Source organism: Miscanthus floridulus, chromosome 9 (genome assembly GCF_019320115.1).
Source record: "Miscanthus floridulus cultivar M001 chromosome 9, ASM1932011v1, whole genome shotgun sequence".
Lineage (NCBI taxonomy): Eukaryota > Viridiplantae > Streptophyta > Magnoliopsida > Poales > Poaceae > Miscanthus > Miscanthus floridulus.
This window is the reverse complement of record NC_089588.1, coordinates 140,517,738-140,533,197: the sequence shown is the minus strand read 5'-3', so window position 1 is coordinate 140,533,197 and position 15,460 is coordinate 140,517,738. Positions and strand designations below refer to the sequence as shown.

Here is a 15,460-nt window from a genome sequence, read left to right as displayed (position 1 = left end):
CCTCACATATCCTTTTCGTCGGAACGGAGGGGTTGTTTGCTGCCCATTCGGGTGCGAGCCTGGGCCGCTGGGTCTTGGCAAGGTTGCAGGAAGAGCCCCCTAGCCTCTGCACAGAGCGAGAGGGCCATCGGGAGTTCCCTTGGCTTTTTTGTACGCCCCTCGCGCGTGAGGGTTTGTTTGCCGAGGCCCCTTTGGGCGTGAGCCTGGGTCGCGGGGTCTCGGCAAGGTTGCAGGAAGAGCCCCCTAGCCTCTGCACGGGGCAAGAGGTCCGTCGGGGGTTCCTCTGGCTTTTTTGTACGACCCTCACGCTTCCTTTTCGCTCGGAAGGAGGGGTGGAATGTGCCAGGCTACCCTCGGTGGGCACGAGCGTTGACACTTCCAGTGAGCTGTTATCGGGTAAGTCCGAGTGGAGGCCCGTGCCCCGTTCACTAGGGGACGGCTAGTGGTCCAGAGACACACTCCAAGAGTACCAGAGGGTTTCTCTAGTGGGTGCCGAGGCCGTTCGCTGGGCCTCGGTGGCTCGGTGCCTCCCTACGGTGGGATCCCATTCAGAGACCTCCCTGTCGGTCTTGGACACGACTTAGGGCGTCCCAAGCGTTTCGCTTGCTTGGGCCTCAGCCCCGTATAGGCTCGCCCATGGTCATCCCTGACTCTGTCATCCTGGGGCGGCTGTCGAAACCCCTAGGGGCCCAGGCTTCGAACCCCTGGACTGTAATAGGCTCAGAGCCCGGTTCCTTCATCTAAAAGGAATAGGGCAGGGGGAATATCTTCCCCATCGGCTTGGCAACGGGTGGCATGACTTTTGAGGTGGTTTCCTGGGGAGGCGAAACGACGTCTGCTGCCGTAGTGGCCAAGCGTGACGTGGTGGATGTGACGTAACTGTTCCCGCAATTAATGAGAAAGAAGTGGGCGCATGGGTGGCAAAATCGGATCGTGGTTAACTACGCCGGATCGAGGGGAAACTTCCCTGATTTCATAAATACTCAAAGAGTCTCGCCCCTCCTCACCTTACCTTGTCTGCGTTAGCTCTGCCTCCATCGAGCCGTCGCTAGAGAAGCGGGTGCCGGGAAGAAGAAGGGAGAAGAGCGAGCCAGGGAGAAAGCGAGAAAGAGCGAGAGAGTAAGAGAGAGAGAAAAACTCAGCACCGCATTCAATCCCTCCACCGCATCCATGGCCGACGACATCGTTGTCATCGAGGCGGACCCCTGGGATCCATCAGACGTCACCGAGGAGATGCTTCAATCCCTCGTCGACGACAGACTCCTTCGTTCGGTGATGGACCCCAATAGGCCGGAGTGGATTGCTCCATCGGGCGAGCTGGAGCCGAGGCCTCGCGATGGTTACGTCGTGAGCTTCGTCTCTTTTCACGAGCATGGCCTCGGCGTCTCGGTGGATCGGTTCATGCGGGCGCTCCTGCACTACTATGGCATGGAGCTCCACAACTTCAACCCCAACTCCATCGCACAGGCGGCCATCTTCGTTGCCGTCTGCGAGGGGTACTTGGGGATCGCTCCCCATTGGGAGTTGTGGCTCTATCTCTTCCGGGCGGGGCACACCACTAAGCCAACGGGCACGTCGGGCACGAGGAAAGCGACGAGGGCCGGCGACTGCACTCACCAAGTGCGCCAGGACCGCCAGCACCTCTACATCCTGGCCCAGCTCGCGTCATCCAATCGTTGATGGTACACGAGCTGGTTCTACCTTCGCAACGACGATGGAGGACTTCCCCCCTACACTGGGTGGATTGTGGGGAGCTGCCCGGAGAGGTGGAAGTACAGCATCCCGAGGGAGGATCAGCCCAAGCTGCAGCCGCTTCTGGAGGGGCTGGAGAGGCTACAGGGCTGTGGCCTTACCGCGGCTGTGGTCATGGCTACCTTCCACCGCCAGAGGGTGCTGCCACTGATGGCTCGGCGGCGGTGTCTGTTCGAGATGAGGCCGGGTGAGCCCAATGAGGGCATCTGGATGTCCTCCTCCGCCCTTTCTGACGAGGAAATTCTTCGTCGGGTGGGGGAGACGGTAGAGGCGAAGCTGAGGGGTGGCAACTTGACCCCCATCGCGATGCGACCGTTGCGGGGGTTCCTCTCACTGGTAAGTCGTGCGCCGCTATAGCCCCCGAGCCTCCTCTGTTTCTCCTTATCTTTTGTTCCCTTATGCGTGTTCGCCGTTCCTGCAGGGGATGAGGGATGTGCGCACCTCTCCGCCGCCCGTTCCCAAGGACGCGAGGCGGCAGGCGATCAACCGGGCGCACACCGAGGCATAGAAAAAATGGAAAGACGCCAAGGCGGCGAAGCGCATGAAGAAGATCCTCGCGCGCGAGGAGCTAGATAAGCGCTGCCGTCAACAAAGGAAGGATGGTCTCCCGTTGGAGGAATCCCCGTCGCTGTCCCTGTCGATGGAGGCCTCGGATGGGGATGACGAGGGCGAGATGGGGCGGGGTCCCCTAGACCATCTCCTAGACGTAGGGGAGGTGGTGCCCGGGGCATCGGCCAGTAGTCCGGTGCTCCTAGGAAGAGGAGGAGAAGCAGACCCGGGGGCGGCAATTGCCTGCTCCGGGGCTGAGACCGACACGCCCGAGGCGCGGGCGTTGGGTAAACGCGCCGTCAGCCCGGTGGGCTCGGCCACGGCGGTGGAGCAAGTGGCGGCGGAGGCGATGCAGCTGCCCCCGCAGAGGATCGAGGGGGCGCCGGGGTCCGTTGAAGACCAACCGACGCCGATGGACACGGAGGCCATGCCTCTACCGCCGCCACCGCCTTTGCGGACAAGGGTCGCCGTGGCAAAGCGGTTGCCGCCCCGCTCGAGGTAGGTGTATTTTTGGTGGGGTCGCAGTGCCTTCCGTTCATTCTTTTGTCTTGTACTGACCCCATGATCGTCTTGTCCTTAGCCGGAAGCGGCCTGCAGAGGTGCCTACCTTGGCGCCCCTTAAAGCGCTCAAGGTTACCCCTGGCTCCACCACCCACTGGGTGGCGGAGGCGCAAGCCGCCCTGCATCGTGGCGTGGCATTGGCGAGGGCCGACCCGAAGGAGCTGGCCACTCAAGGAGGGGTTGCCGAGGCGGCCCTGACAGAGGAAGGGGAGGCGGCGCCTCCGCCCCGCGATGGTGAGGCCCGTGGGTCGGATGTGGCCGAGGTTCCCTTAGCCGTCGAGACCACTGGGACCGAGGTCCTCGGGGTTTCACAGGCCAGGGTGACCGAGGCTACGGCACCCAGGGCCATCGAGGCTGCTGCGGCGGGCGCCAGAGCCCTTGCGACTGCTGAGGCCATGATGGCGGAGGCCGGAGCCCCCCAGACCACTGAGGCCACGATGGCGGAGGCCGGAGCCCCCGGGTCCACCGAGGCCACGATGGCAGAGGCCGGAGCCGCCGGGGCCACCGACGCTGACGTGATCGTGGCGGGGCTGCCGGCCCGGGAAGTGGAGATGAAAGCGGCGGAGGCCTTGGCAACGCCCTTGGTTGAAGGCCCGCCGCCGTTGCGGGAGAGCGCCCGGGAGGTGGAAGTTCTTCCGATCTCCTCCGACGATACTTCCCGGGCGCAGGAGATGGCCAGCGCCGAGGTGGCCGGTGTTGTGGACCAACCGGCTCCAACTCCGAGCGAGGGAAGCTCGGCCCTCGCACGGGTGCGACCCGAGCCCTACGGGTGGAACCACCCGCATGTCCGGTGGCAAAGCCGGGATGATCCTGAGGCAGAGCCTCTATTTGCCCTCGAGGACACGGCCGAGGGCGGTCGCTGGGACACATTCGAGTAGTACCGCCAGCTGGCGGAGCGGTCTCTACAGACGGAGCTGTCCGTGGTGGCCAATGATTTGCCCGCAGTCGCCCAGGTTTGTGCTTTCTTTTCCCATGCGGTGGTCTTTTTCTGAGTTTTCTTTATGGGGATTGACCCCTTTTCTATTTCCCCCAGGAGCTGGAGACCCGATCTCTTGGGAAGTTAGTCTTCCTCCACCGGGAGAGGGATGTCTGGGACCAGCTTCAGCGGCAGAAGGGCCTTCTTGCAGGCGCCAATGAGCTCCTGTCGGCGCGGAGCGCAGAGGTGGAGGACCTCCGCCTTCGTTGTGCCAACGCGAAGGTCGAGGGAGCCACGGCCCAGGAGCAGCTCGCCCCTCTGGCGGCGCGGGTCAAGGAGTTGGAGGAGGAGCTCACCCACGCAACCAGTGATCGGGATGCCTTTAGGGCTCGAGCCGTTGAAGCTACGGCCTCGGCCACGGCTCTTGCGGGGCAGCTAGGGGCAGAACAGAATGCGCACCAGCTGACGAAGGGCACTTTGGATGAGGCCCTTGCAGCGGCTGAGGCCTCGCGAACCGAGGCTGTGGTTTGGAGGGGGAAGGCCGAGGGTGAGTCCTATTCCCCTCGTTTTATTCGCCTTTTCTTATGTTCGTTCCCTAACTTCCTCGTGTGACGCAGAGCTGGGGAGTGAAGCTTCCAGGGCGGCCGAGGCTTCTCAGGTCGAGGCCCAACGCCTGAAGGAGAAGGCCGAGGCTTCCCGGGCCGAGGCCCTACGCTGGAAGGAGAAAGCCGAGGCCTGTCAGGTCGAGACCCGACGCTGGGAGCAGAAGGCCAAGGGTGAGTTCCAAGCTGTTCTATGTTCCAAGCGTTGGTGAAGACTTCACCTTTTTCGTTGGCTAGCTTGTAGGTCCCGGGCTTCAGCACTTGGGCGATGATGTACGGTCCTTCCCATGGCAGGGTCAGCTTGTGGCGGCCCTTGTTGCTCTGTGCTAGCCTTAACACCAGGTCACCTACCTTCAAGTCTCGGCCTCGGACGCATCGGGCCTGATAGCGCCGTAGAGTCTGCTGGTATTTAGCCGAGTGTAGCAGCGCGACGTCTCGGGCTTCCTCTAGTTGGTCGAGGGCGTCCTCTCGGGTGGTGCGGTTACTTTGTTCGTTATAGGCTTGTAGCCTTGGGGAACCATATTCCAAGTCAGTGGGAAGGATGGCCTCAGCCGCATAGACCAGGAAGAAATGTTATCCTACTTAACCCCTAACTGCCACACCCACATCACTGCCGGTTTGAGGATTGACCCGGCAGTGATATTTCCTCATCACTGTCGGTTTTGACTTACAACCGGCAGTGATGAACAATTTCTCAAAGTCAATTAATAATTTATAAAATTAAAACAAAAAATTTGGTCCGCCTAGCACTCGAACACGGGTCTCGAGGGCTAAGTTGCGGAGTCTTAACCGTTGAGGCAGTCGGAGGAATTTGAAAGGAAGGAAAAAGTTATACTACTTAACCCCTAACTAGTACACCCCCATCACTGCCGGTTTGAGAAATGGGCCGACAGTGATGGTTCCTCATCACTGTCGGTTTATTATTAGAACCGGCAGTGATGAACCTCATTGGTATATAGCAAGGCGTGGGTTGAAATCTTCCAAATTCATTTCAACCCCGCGCCAACTCCTCCCCCTGCGCCACCGGAGCACCACCCCGTGCCGATGGGCACCACCGTTCCCCGCGCACCCATCCACCGCGACCCGCGCCGCTGTTCCTAGCCCCGCGCTCCTCTTCTTCGATGCTGACGCCCGTGCACCGCCCCACGCCGGAGCACTGCCCCACGCCGTCGACTGCCCCATGCCGGAGCACCGCGCCGTCCGTGCCCTCGTTCCTCGTCCACGACGCCGGCCTTGCCCCTCCTCCTCCAAGCCTGCACTCCCATCACCGAGGCCTTTAGGAGCATGCAGACAGCTGCTTTCCCACCCCCACGGTGAGTGCGTGGCTCACTGCCGTCTTTGTGTTTGATGAAATGCCCCACCGTCTTTGTGAGGCCTCTCAGTGATTGCTCAAGCTCGAGTTGAATTTGTTAATGAAAATGGTTATACTGAGCAATGACGATTGATTATATTCTGAGGATTTCTCTATACCAAGCACGTGTCTACGCTCATAAACTGTTTGATGAAATGCAAGATTAGATAAGTTTCTTTTGCTGCTTTTTTTATTCTATATATCTTTAAATTAATCATGAAGCAATTAGAATGATGCTACTTCATCGGTTGTCTTTGATTAGTGACTTCTGTGCATGCAACTTCCTAGTGCTATTTCTGTGAACTAATAACTTCATAGTGTGAACTGCATCTATGTAAACTGGTAGCTGATAGTGCTATTTCAATTCTGAAAACTGAAGTTATCTACCTGTATGTTGTTATGTTGCCTTTGACCAGCAGCTTTTGCTAATATTTGTGCGCTTTGACCTGCTGCTTTTGATGATATTTTGGTGTTCTGTGCTTAGATTAAGCAGTGCTATTTTTTGCAGACGTAGTAGTAATGCCATTGACCTTGTGTTGGCGTAGTTAACCTAATGTACTTAAATGTATAGCCAACCATGGCATGGTATGTAGTGCATGTTGGTCACATGCCTGGGATTTATCGAACCTAGAAAGATTGCTATGCTCAAGTCAATCGCTTTCTTGGTAATTTGCACAAAAAATACAACACAGAAGCTGAAGCATTGAGGGCCTACTATAGTCATCCGGCGTACCTTGCAAACCATGGGCAACCGGCCTAATATGGTCTAATGAATGCAAACCATGGTCATCCCCTGGCACTAGAGATTGAAGAGAAGCCACCCGCTGGAGATGTGAAGATTAGGAGAACTGCTCCTTGGTCTTGGAAAGATGTCATGGTTTTTATTTATGGCTATGGTCATTGCTTTTCTTATTTGGAAGTTGATGTAGGCTTAGATTCATAGAACAATAGGTGGACTTTGTTGTATATGGTCAATCAAACAATGAATTTGTTCTAGGTGACCATATGCTATTATTTGACTTTGTTGTAAGTGGACTTATTATTAGACTTTGCATTAAACATATTATATATATATATATATATATAATATGAACATATGCTATTAGTAGTTGTCCGTAGCCAAAACTAACCATGATCGTGTCACAGCCATGACTCGTCGTCGCCTGTTATCCTGTCGCTAAAGAATAGATCGGTAACAAGAAGCGGCTGATATCGCTGGGACAGGAGAGCCGCATGATCCGATAAACGGTGATGGTGTCAATCAGGACGGTGAGAACGAGTAGCCATGGACCGCGTCCGGCCTGCTCGATCTAGGTCAAAATAACCAAGATGGCCAGGTAACTTTGGTATCATGTGACTATGTAGCCACACACGCTAATCAATTGAGAGGGTCATAACTTACTTGGTGTCTCTAGCAGGAGCCTCCACCGATCGAGGAGGCAGAGGGTTTGGGTAGCAGGAAGGTCAGATCCAAGCGAGGCGTGTCAAAGATTCCTATTGGTAGAAATGCACACTGGCACATCACTGAGTTCAATGAATTTGAGGATCCACTCTCACTGCCTATAGCTTTGACCAAATACAAGACTATCCTCAGGTTACTTGTAAGGGACTTCATCCTAATTAGGTATAGGAAGTGGATTGGGAAAGATGATGACCCGTGGAGGGTTCCTGAAAGTGAGAAGGATTACATATGGGATATCAAGATCCCAGAGTATTTCACTTTCCCAACGGAGTATGACAAGGAGTTAATCAAGAAAAAAGCAAAAGAAATCATGGGGACATGCTTCAAGAATTTCAAGGGGCATTGTACAAGAATTTTGTCCTCCAAAATAAAGAGCCAGATTTTGATGGTGGATAGTTTAGCAAGCAGAAGGACTTCTGGCAGGATTTCAAGGAATACATGTTATTCGAGGAGTACTTAGAATTGAGCAGGAAGAATAAGGAGAACTCGTAGAAAGCAACGAATCCTCATCATCTCGGCTCTCGTGGCTACGCCAAAAAGATGCTAGAATTTGAAGCAAAACTTGAAAAGATGGATCGCCTTGCTGAGGAAGGCGTTCAGATTGAGACCACCGATTGGGAGCCAAGATCGGTAATATACTATATGGGGAGGAATGTACGCCATGCAGAGGATAGGAGCTTTAGCTCCACAAATCAACCCATGAGTGAACTCATACAGAGGATCTCCCAGGTAACTGAGGAGGTGAGGCAAGGGACTCGCACTTCTAATAGGGAGAAAGACGTGCTCACCCAAGCACTCGGAATGAAGGAGCACCCTGGTCGCACTAGAGGAACCGGTGTTCTTCCTTAGAAACTAGCATTCCCCCAAGAATCTAACACTTACCGGAGCCGCTCGAGGGGTAGAGCAGATCAGGAGGTAGAGTATTTGAGGCGACTAAAAGAGATGGAAGAAAGAATGGACGCACGAATTGAGGCGACTATTGAAGCACGAGTCCAGAAAATTTTGTTGTCAAAGGGGTCAGGAGTACCACAAAACCCTACTCCTACTGCCTTTAGCCCACAGTTTTGGGGTCACAGTAGCTGTGGATCGACCCCGCTCGACAAAGAAGATGCGAATGTGCCTCATCCAGTGGACGGCATCACTGAACCCGTCAATGTCAAGTTGTACATCTGTCAGGAATGGACAAAGGACAAGGTGGCGCTCGGCTAGGCCTGGCCTATAGGAGACGAGACCACTAATGGCCGCCCAATTCCATAGGGGTACGCTCGCGTCACCATTGACAGAATACTTGACAAGAAGTATAACAAGATACACATTGAGTACCCCATAGCGGAAGATAGGCTGAAACAAGGGCTCTCAAGTGGCCCGACGCAAGCACTTCATTAAGCTTGACCACCAATTGTCCTCTGATGATGAGGACGACTGCGAGTCTTCGCCCACCCATGATGATCACTCACCATCTCCCAACAGTGATCACTCCCCTCCTCATCCCTTGCCATCACCCTTGAGAAGACAGAGGTCTCCTTCTATTCCTCCTCGTCTGACTCCATCTTCATCAGCCCTGAGAAAAGAGAAGACTCCTCCTCCTACTCCATCTTCATCAGCCCTGGAAAACAGAATTCTTGTCATCATCCTCCTCCTCCTCCTCCACCTCAGCCCAAAACAAGATCAAAGGCATCCTCACAGTCGTAGAAAAATGTCCTTTGATTCGGTCGCTAATGCTCCCAAAGTGGACCAACAAAAAAGAAAAAGGCCGTTCAGTGGCAGCGTTACAAACTTGATGAAAGAAAAATTTATAGCACACATCTCGAAGGAAGATTGTGTTAGTTTCTTCAATCTCTGTGCCTCACTACCTCCATTTTTGTTGAAGTCAGAATTCGAAAGGGAAACATAGAATCAGTACGCTACAACAAGAGCTGAAGAAGTACACAATGAAGATTTAAGGAAGATACAGAAGTACGTAGAAGACAACCCTGTATTAACCATGGAAGAGGTCACGAACATCTATTATGACGTACAAGGGATGGGAACACCAGCAATGAAGTATCAAAGGGGCAAACTTTTGGTTCCTGATCACAAGTATAAAATTGGCAACATATATGCGCCAGTTGCATGAATATTACACGGCTCAAGCAACTTTGGTTTTGAGGTTATTATACGTTTGCCACATGTTTTTCTTTATCTTGAAGAAGAGAAGTTCGATGTTGAGTGGGAGTGCTTGTTCCAGCTATACCAGAAACGTTCTCTCTAGACACAAATATTGACATTGTGGACTATGTAAGTACCCTACACGCATGATATTACAATTAACTACTCTCTCGGGACACAAATTGTTAACTTTTGAGCACTTCTCATGATTTTATGTAGGTGCATAGCAAAATTTTACATACTAAAAAGCAAATGGGATAACATAGGTGTCGGTGTTTTGGACCGGCGGTCCTCAATCGACTAGTGAATTTGTACTGCGTGTTCCCAATCCCGGATGGTGATGCAAAGAGACACAAGGTTTATATTGGTTTGGGTAATGGGTACCCTACGTCCAGTTCGAGAGATCGATCTTGTATTCCTTGCACCAAAATGCTCATAGTAGGGGGTTACAAGCAGGGTGAGAGAGGGAGCTAGTCCTAGGTCTCTACGTGGAGCGGCGTGGATTGCTTGAGATGTTGATCTCAAGCCATGGGGAGCCGTGTGTTCGTTCGTGTGGTTTTGCTTAAGTTCGTCAAGTGGATGTAGGCCTAATCGTTCGTCTCCCCCCTAGAAACAGCCTAGGTCCCTCCCTTTTATAGTTGAAGGGGGGACAAGGGTGATACATTCGCTAGCTACACGGCGTCGTGTGGACGGAGGCGGCATGTCCGAGCCCTGTAGCCTGTTACTGTGATGGTGTGGGCGACAGAGTGGTCTCGTCCTTGAAGTACTAGGGCGACGTGCCGGTCACATCTGATCCTGTGCGTCGTGGGAGCTCTAGTGTTATCTCGAAGCGGGCGTGGCGGTTGGCGTGCTGGTCACTGTGTGTTGACTGTGCGAGAGGCCGAGGCTTAGTTGGTGCCAAGGCCAAGCCACCGTGGGAGGCATAGCAGACGTGAATCCTGGGGTGGCCGAGACCCTGAAGTGGATTGCCGAGGCTTGGAGGGAGTAGTTGGTCTCATACACTGATTCCGAGGCTATGGTCACCCGGACTTGACTCCCCATGCCGCGTTGTCTCTGGGGCGGGGGTTAGGTGGCACAGTGTAGTGCAGGCGCTGATCGTGGGCACAACACCAGAGCACAGTGGCCGGTAATCCCCGCCGCGCCCTGTCTATTACGGTATGGCGTTGACGTGACTTCCTGTCTCGTCGGTCGCTCCGTAGTGTCGAGCCGTCGTCCGGCTGATATTGCGGGAGTGGTTGGCGCATTAATGGGACGCGGCACGCTGTCGGGAAGACTGGTCGAGGCAGAATCGATGGGTTATTGTCGAGCCGGCCTCAAGCGATACGGAGAATCGCTGTCTCGTTTTGAAGCTTTACACGTGGGGCCTCGGGCGAGATGGAGAATTGGTTCCTCATCGAGGCCTCCCGTGTGAGGCCTCGCACGAGACGGAGATTTGGCAAGCCGTCGAGGCCTCGTGCGAGGCGGAGAGCCGGTGGGCTCGAACGATGCCAAAGATCAACCGATGGTTTACCTTTCGGCTTTGTCTTTGGTAGGGCTTAAGTGATTCTTTCGGTAAATGTTTGGGGTACCCCGTTTCATGGTACCCGACAGTAGCCCCCGAGCCTCAGGGAGGGCATGAGCGCTCTTCTTGAGGTTTTGACGAGGCTTGACTTGCGGTAGCTCCTAGCGGAATAGTGTTTCGTACTTCGAGGCCTCGATGGGTGTGCGCGAGAGCACCCACCGGGTGTTGCCCCCGAGGCCCTGGGGGAGTGGATTCATTCCTCAAGGGTCTTTTTCTCATGACCGAGGGATGTTATCGTATTTGCCGAGCCCACTAGTGCGAGTTCGGGTCGCAGGACCTCGGCAAGATTGCAGGAAGAACCCCCGAGCCTCTGCACGGAGCGAGGGGGCGATCAGGAGTTCCCTTGACTTTTTGTGCAATCCTCGCGCTTCCTTTTCGTTCGGAAGGAGGGGTGGAATATGCCAGGCTACCCTCGGTGGGCGCAAGCGGTGACACTTCCGGTGAGCTGTTATTGGGTAAGTCCGAGTGGAGGCCCATGCACCATTTGCTAGGGGTTGGCTAGCGGTCCAGAGACAAACTCCAAGAGTACCAGAGGGTTTCTCTAGTGGGTGCCGAGGCCATTCGCTGGTTCCCGGTGGCTCGTTGCCTCCCTACGGTGGGATCCCATTTGGAGACCTCCCTGCCGGTCTCAGACATGACTTGGGGCGTCCCAAGCGTTTCGCTCGCTTGGGCCTCGGCCTCGTATGGGCTCGCCCATAGTCATCCCTGACTCTGTTGCCCTGGGGCGGCCGTCGAAACCCTTAGGGGCCCAGCCTTCGAACTCCTGGACCGTCACGGGCTCGATGCCCTTTGTCGGTGTTTTTTCGAGTCTTCAAGTGTAGGATTGGGTCGCTTGTCTTTGTCTTGGGTGCAGGAGGAGCCCTCGAGCCTCCGCACGGAGCGAGAGGGTGGTCAGGGGTCCCCCTGACTTTTTTGTTCGACCCTCACACATCCTTTTTGTTCGGACGGAGGGGTTGTTTGCTGAGCCCACTCGTGTGCGAGCCTGGGTCGCTGGGTCCCGATAAAGTTGCAGGAAGAGCCCCCGAGCCTCTGCACAGAGCGAGAGGGCGATCAGGAGTTTCCCTAACTTTTTGTATGCCCCTTGCGCATGAGGGTTTGTTTGCCGAGCCCCCCTCGGGTGCGAGCCTGGGTCGCGGGGTCTCGACATATCTACAAGAAGAGCCCCCTCACCTCTGCACGGAGCGAGAGGGCCATCAGGAGTTCCCCTAGCTTTTTGTATGACCCTCGTGCATCCTTTTCGCTCGGAAGGAGGGGTTGTTTTGCCGAGCCCCCTCGAGTGCGAGCCGGGGTCGCTGGGTCTCGGCAAGGTTGCAGGAAGAGCCCCTTAGCCTCTGCACGAAGCAAGAGGGCCGTCAGGGGTTCCCCTGGCTTTTTGTACGACCCTCGCGCTTCCTTTTCGCTCGTGAGGAGGGGTGGAATATGCTAGGCTACCCTCGGTGGGCGCGAGCGGTGGCACTTCCAGTGTGCTGTTATCGGGTAAGTCCGAGTGGAGGCCCGTGCCCTGTTCGTTGGGTGCTGGCTAGCTATCTAGAGACGCACTCCAAGAGTACCAAAGGGTTTCTCTAGTGGGTGCCGGGGCCGTTCGCTGGGCCCCGGTGGCTCGGTGCCTCCCTACGGTGGGATCCCATTCGGAGACCTTCCTGCTGGTCTCGGACACGACTTAGGGCATCCCAAGCGTTTCGCTTGCTTGGGCCTCGGCCCCGTGTGGGCTCCCTCGCGGTCGTCCCTGACTCTGTTGCCCTAGGGCGGCTATCGAAACCCCTAGGGGCCCAGCCTTCGAACCCCTAGACCGTAATGGGCTCGGTGCCTACTTCCTTAGTCTGAAAGGAATAGGGTGGGGGGATATCTCCCCCATCGGCTCAACAATGGCTGGCGTGCCTTTTAAGGTGATTTTCTCGGGGAGGCGGAATGATGCCTGCCGCTGCAGCGGTCAGACGCGATGTGGTGTCAGTGGATGGGACGTAACTGTTCCCGCGATTAACGAGGAAAAGGTGGGCACGTGGGTGGTAAAATCAGATCGGGAATAACCACGCCGGATCTGAGGGAAAGTTCCTCGATTTCGTCGCCCGTCCGTTTCACCTTCATCATGCATAAATACGCAACGAGCCTCGCCCCTCCCCTCCTTACCTTGCCTTAATTAGCTTTGCTGTCTTTGAGCCGTTGCTAGAGCAGAGAGCCCCGGGAGGAAGAAGGGAGAGAGGCGAGGCGGAGAGAGAGAGAGAGAGAGACTCACCGCCGTAGTCAGACCCTCCATCGCACTCATGGCCGACGACATTGTTGTCATCGAGGCGGACCCTTGGGGTCCATCCAACGTCACCGTGGAGATGCTTCAGTCTCTCATCGACGGCGGACTTCTTCGTCCGGTTACCGACCCCAACAGGCCAGAGTGGATCGCTCCGTCAGGCGAGCCGGAGCCGAGGCCTCGCGACGGTTACGTCGTGAGCTTCGTGTCTTTTCACGAACACGACCTCGACCTTCCGGTGGATCGGTTCATGTGGGCGCTCCCGCACTACTACGGCATGGAGCTCCACAACTTCAACCCCAATTCCATCACGCAGGCGGCCATCTTCGTCGCTATCTGAGAGGGGTATCTGGGGATTGCTCCCCATTGGGAGCTGTGGCTCCACCTCTTCTGGGTGGGGCATACCACCAAGCCGATGGGTACGTCGGGCACGAGGAAGGCAGTGAGGGCTGGCGGCTGCACTCTCCAAGTGCACCAGGACCGTCAGCACCTCTACATCCTGGCCCAGCTCACGTCAACCAATCGCCGATGGTACACGAGCTGGTTCTATCTTCGCAACGATGATGGTGGACTTCCCCCCTACACCAGGCGGATCGTGGGGAGCTGCCCGGAGAGGTGGAAGTATGGCGTCCCGAGGGAGGATCAGCCCAAGCTGTAGCCGCTCCTAGAGGGGCTGGAGAGGCTATGGGACCGTGGCCTTACTGCGGCTGTGGTCATGGCCACCTTCCACCGCCGGAGGGTGCTGCCGCTGATGGCTCGGCGGCGGTGCTTGTTCGAGATGAGGCTGGATGAGCCGATCGAAGGCATCTGGGTGTCTGCCTCCGCCCTTTCCAACAAGGAAATTCTTCGCTGGGTGAGGGAGACGGTGGAGGCAAAGCTGAGGGGCAGTGGCCTGACCCCCTTTGCGATGCGCCCATCGTGGGGGTTCCTCTCGCTAGTAAGTCACGTGCCGCTGCAGCCCCTGAGGCCTCCCCATTTCTCATTGTTTCTTTTTCCTTATTCGTGTTTACTGTTCCTGCAGGGGGTGAGGGACGTGCGAGCCTCCCCGCCACCCATTCCCGAGGACGCGAGGCAGCGGGCGGCCAACCGGGTGCACGCCGAGGCATAGAAAAGGCGGAAGGACGCCAAGGTGGCGAAGCGCACAAAGAAGATCCTTGTGCGCGAGGAACTAGAGAAGCGCCGCCGGTAGCAAAGGAAGGATGGTCTCCTGTTGGAGGAGTCCCCGTCGCCGTTGCTATCGACAGACGCTTCGGATGGAGATGACGAGGGCGAGGTGGGGCGGGGTCCCATGGACCATCTCCCTGACGTCGGGGAGATGGTGCTCGGGGCGTCGGCAAGTAGTCTGGCGCTCCTAGGGGGAGGAGGAGGAGCTGCCCTGGGGTCGGCAATCGCCCACCTCGGGGCCGAGGCCGACATGCCCGAGGCGCAGGCGCTGGGAAAGCATGCTGTTAGCCCAGTGGGCTCAATGGCAGCGGTGGAGCAGGTGGCGGCAGGGGCAACGCAACTGCCCCCATAGAGGACCGGGGGGCACCGGGGATCCATCGAGGACCGGCCGGTGCCGGCGGATACAGAGGCCGTGCCTCTGCCGCCACCATCGCCTTTGCTGACGAGGGTCACCGTGCCGAAGCGGTTGCAGCCCCACTCGAGGTGTTGACACCGTTTTTTGCACGTGTCAAAATAATCGGAGTGGACTAATCGGCAAGGGGAAAGTTATTGAATACTTTGATAACCGATGAAAGCCAGCTTGTAAAGATGGTTGCCGATAGCTGGTGACGGTCGATGGAAAGGTTGATTTGGACTCGGACGTTGCCGATGAGGTTGGAGGTGTTGTTGTCAATGCCGATGAAGGGAGGCTGGAAGACTACTGCCGATGAAACAGGGAATATGCCGATGAAGGAAGGTTGGAAGACTACTGCCGATGAAACAGGGAGTATGCCGATGAAGGAAGGCTTGAAGACTACTACCGATGAAATAGGGAGTATGCCGATGGGAAGGAGGACAGTGAGGTTTTCCATCGTAATTGAGGCGGACAGGGAAATAGATAGAAGTTGATTTCCTTTTCTATATTAGTTAGAGTATGATTCATGTAAGAGTCACGTGTTTCCTTAGATATGGGATTGGTGTCCTAGTTGTGTTTGGTTGTGTCTCTTTAGATCAGGGTATAAATATGGAGTAAGGGGCAATGTAAGAGATATCTCAATCAACATCAAAACCAACTTTTACTCCTATTTGCATCTACTTACTTTTCGGCGACTTCGTCAATTTGCATACTTTTTCTTTTTTACGAGTTCTCATTGAATCGGCGAGCTGCATCGT

The 15,460-nt window shown here is 55.7% G+C and overlaps 1 protein-coding gene across 1 annotated transcript; it reads left to right on the top strand.

The window, feature by feature from the left end:
* Positions 1–2,392: 2,392 nt before the first annotated feature.
* On the top strand, positions 2,393–3,740 carry LOC136481114 (uncharacterized). The gene is made up of 2 exons (XM_066478478.1): positions 2,393–2,799; positions 2,882–3,740. The coding sequence occupies exons 1-2, from the start codon at positions 2,393–2,395 to the stop codon at positions 3,738–3,740; spliced, it is 1,266 nt and encodes a 421-aa protein (XP_066334575.1).
* Positions 3,741–15,460: the final 11,720 nt, after the last annotated feature.

Excerpts from the sequence above, each read along its gene's own strand:
- LOC136481114 (XM_066478478.1), top strand. The coding sequence starts at position 2,393 with ATGGAGGCCTCGGATGGGGATGACGAGGGCGAGATGGGGCGGGGTCCC. Across the intron at positions 2,800-2,881 it reads CGGTTGCCGCCCCGCTCGAG|CCGGAAGCGGCCTGCAGAGG; the intron begins GTAGGTGTATTT and ends TCTTGTCCTTAG.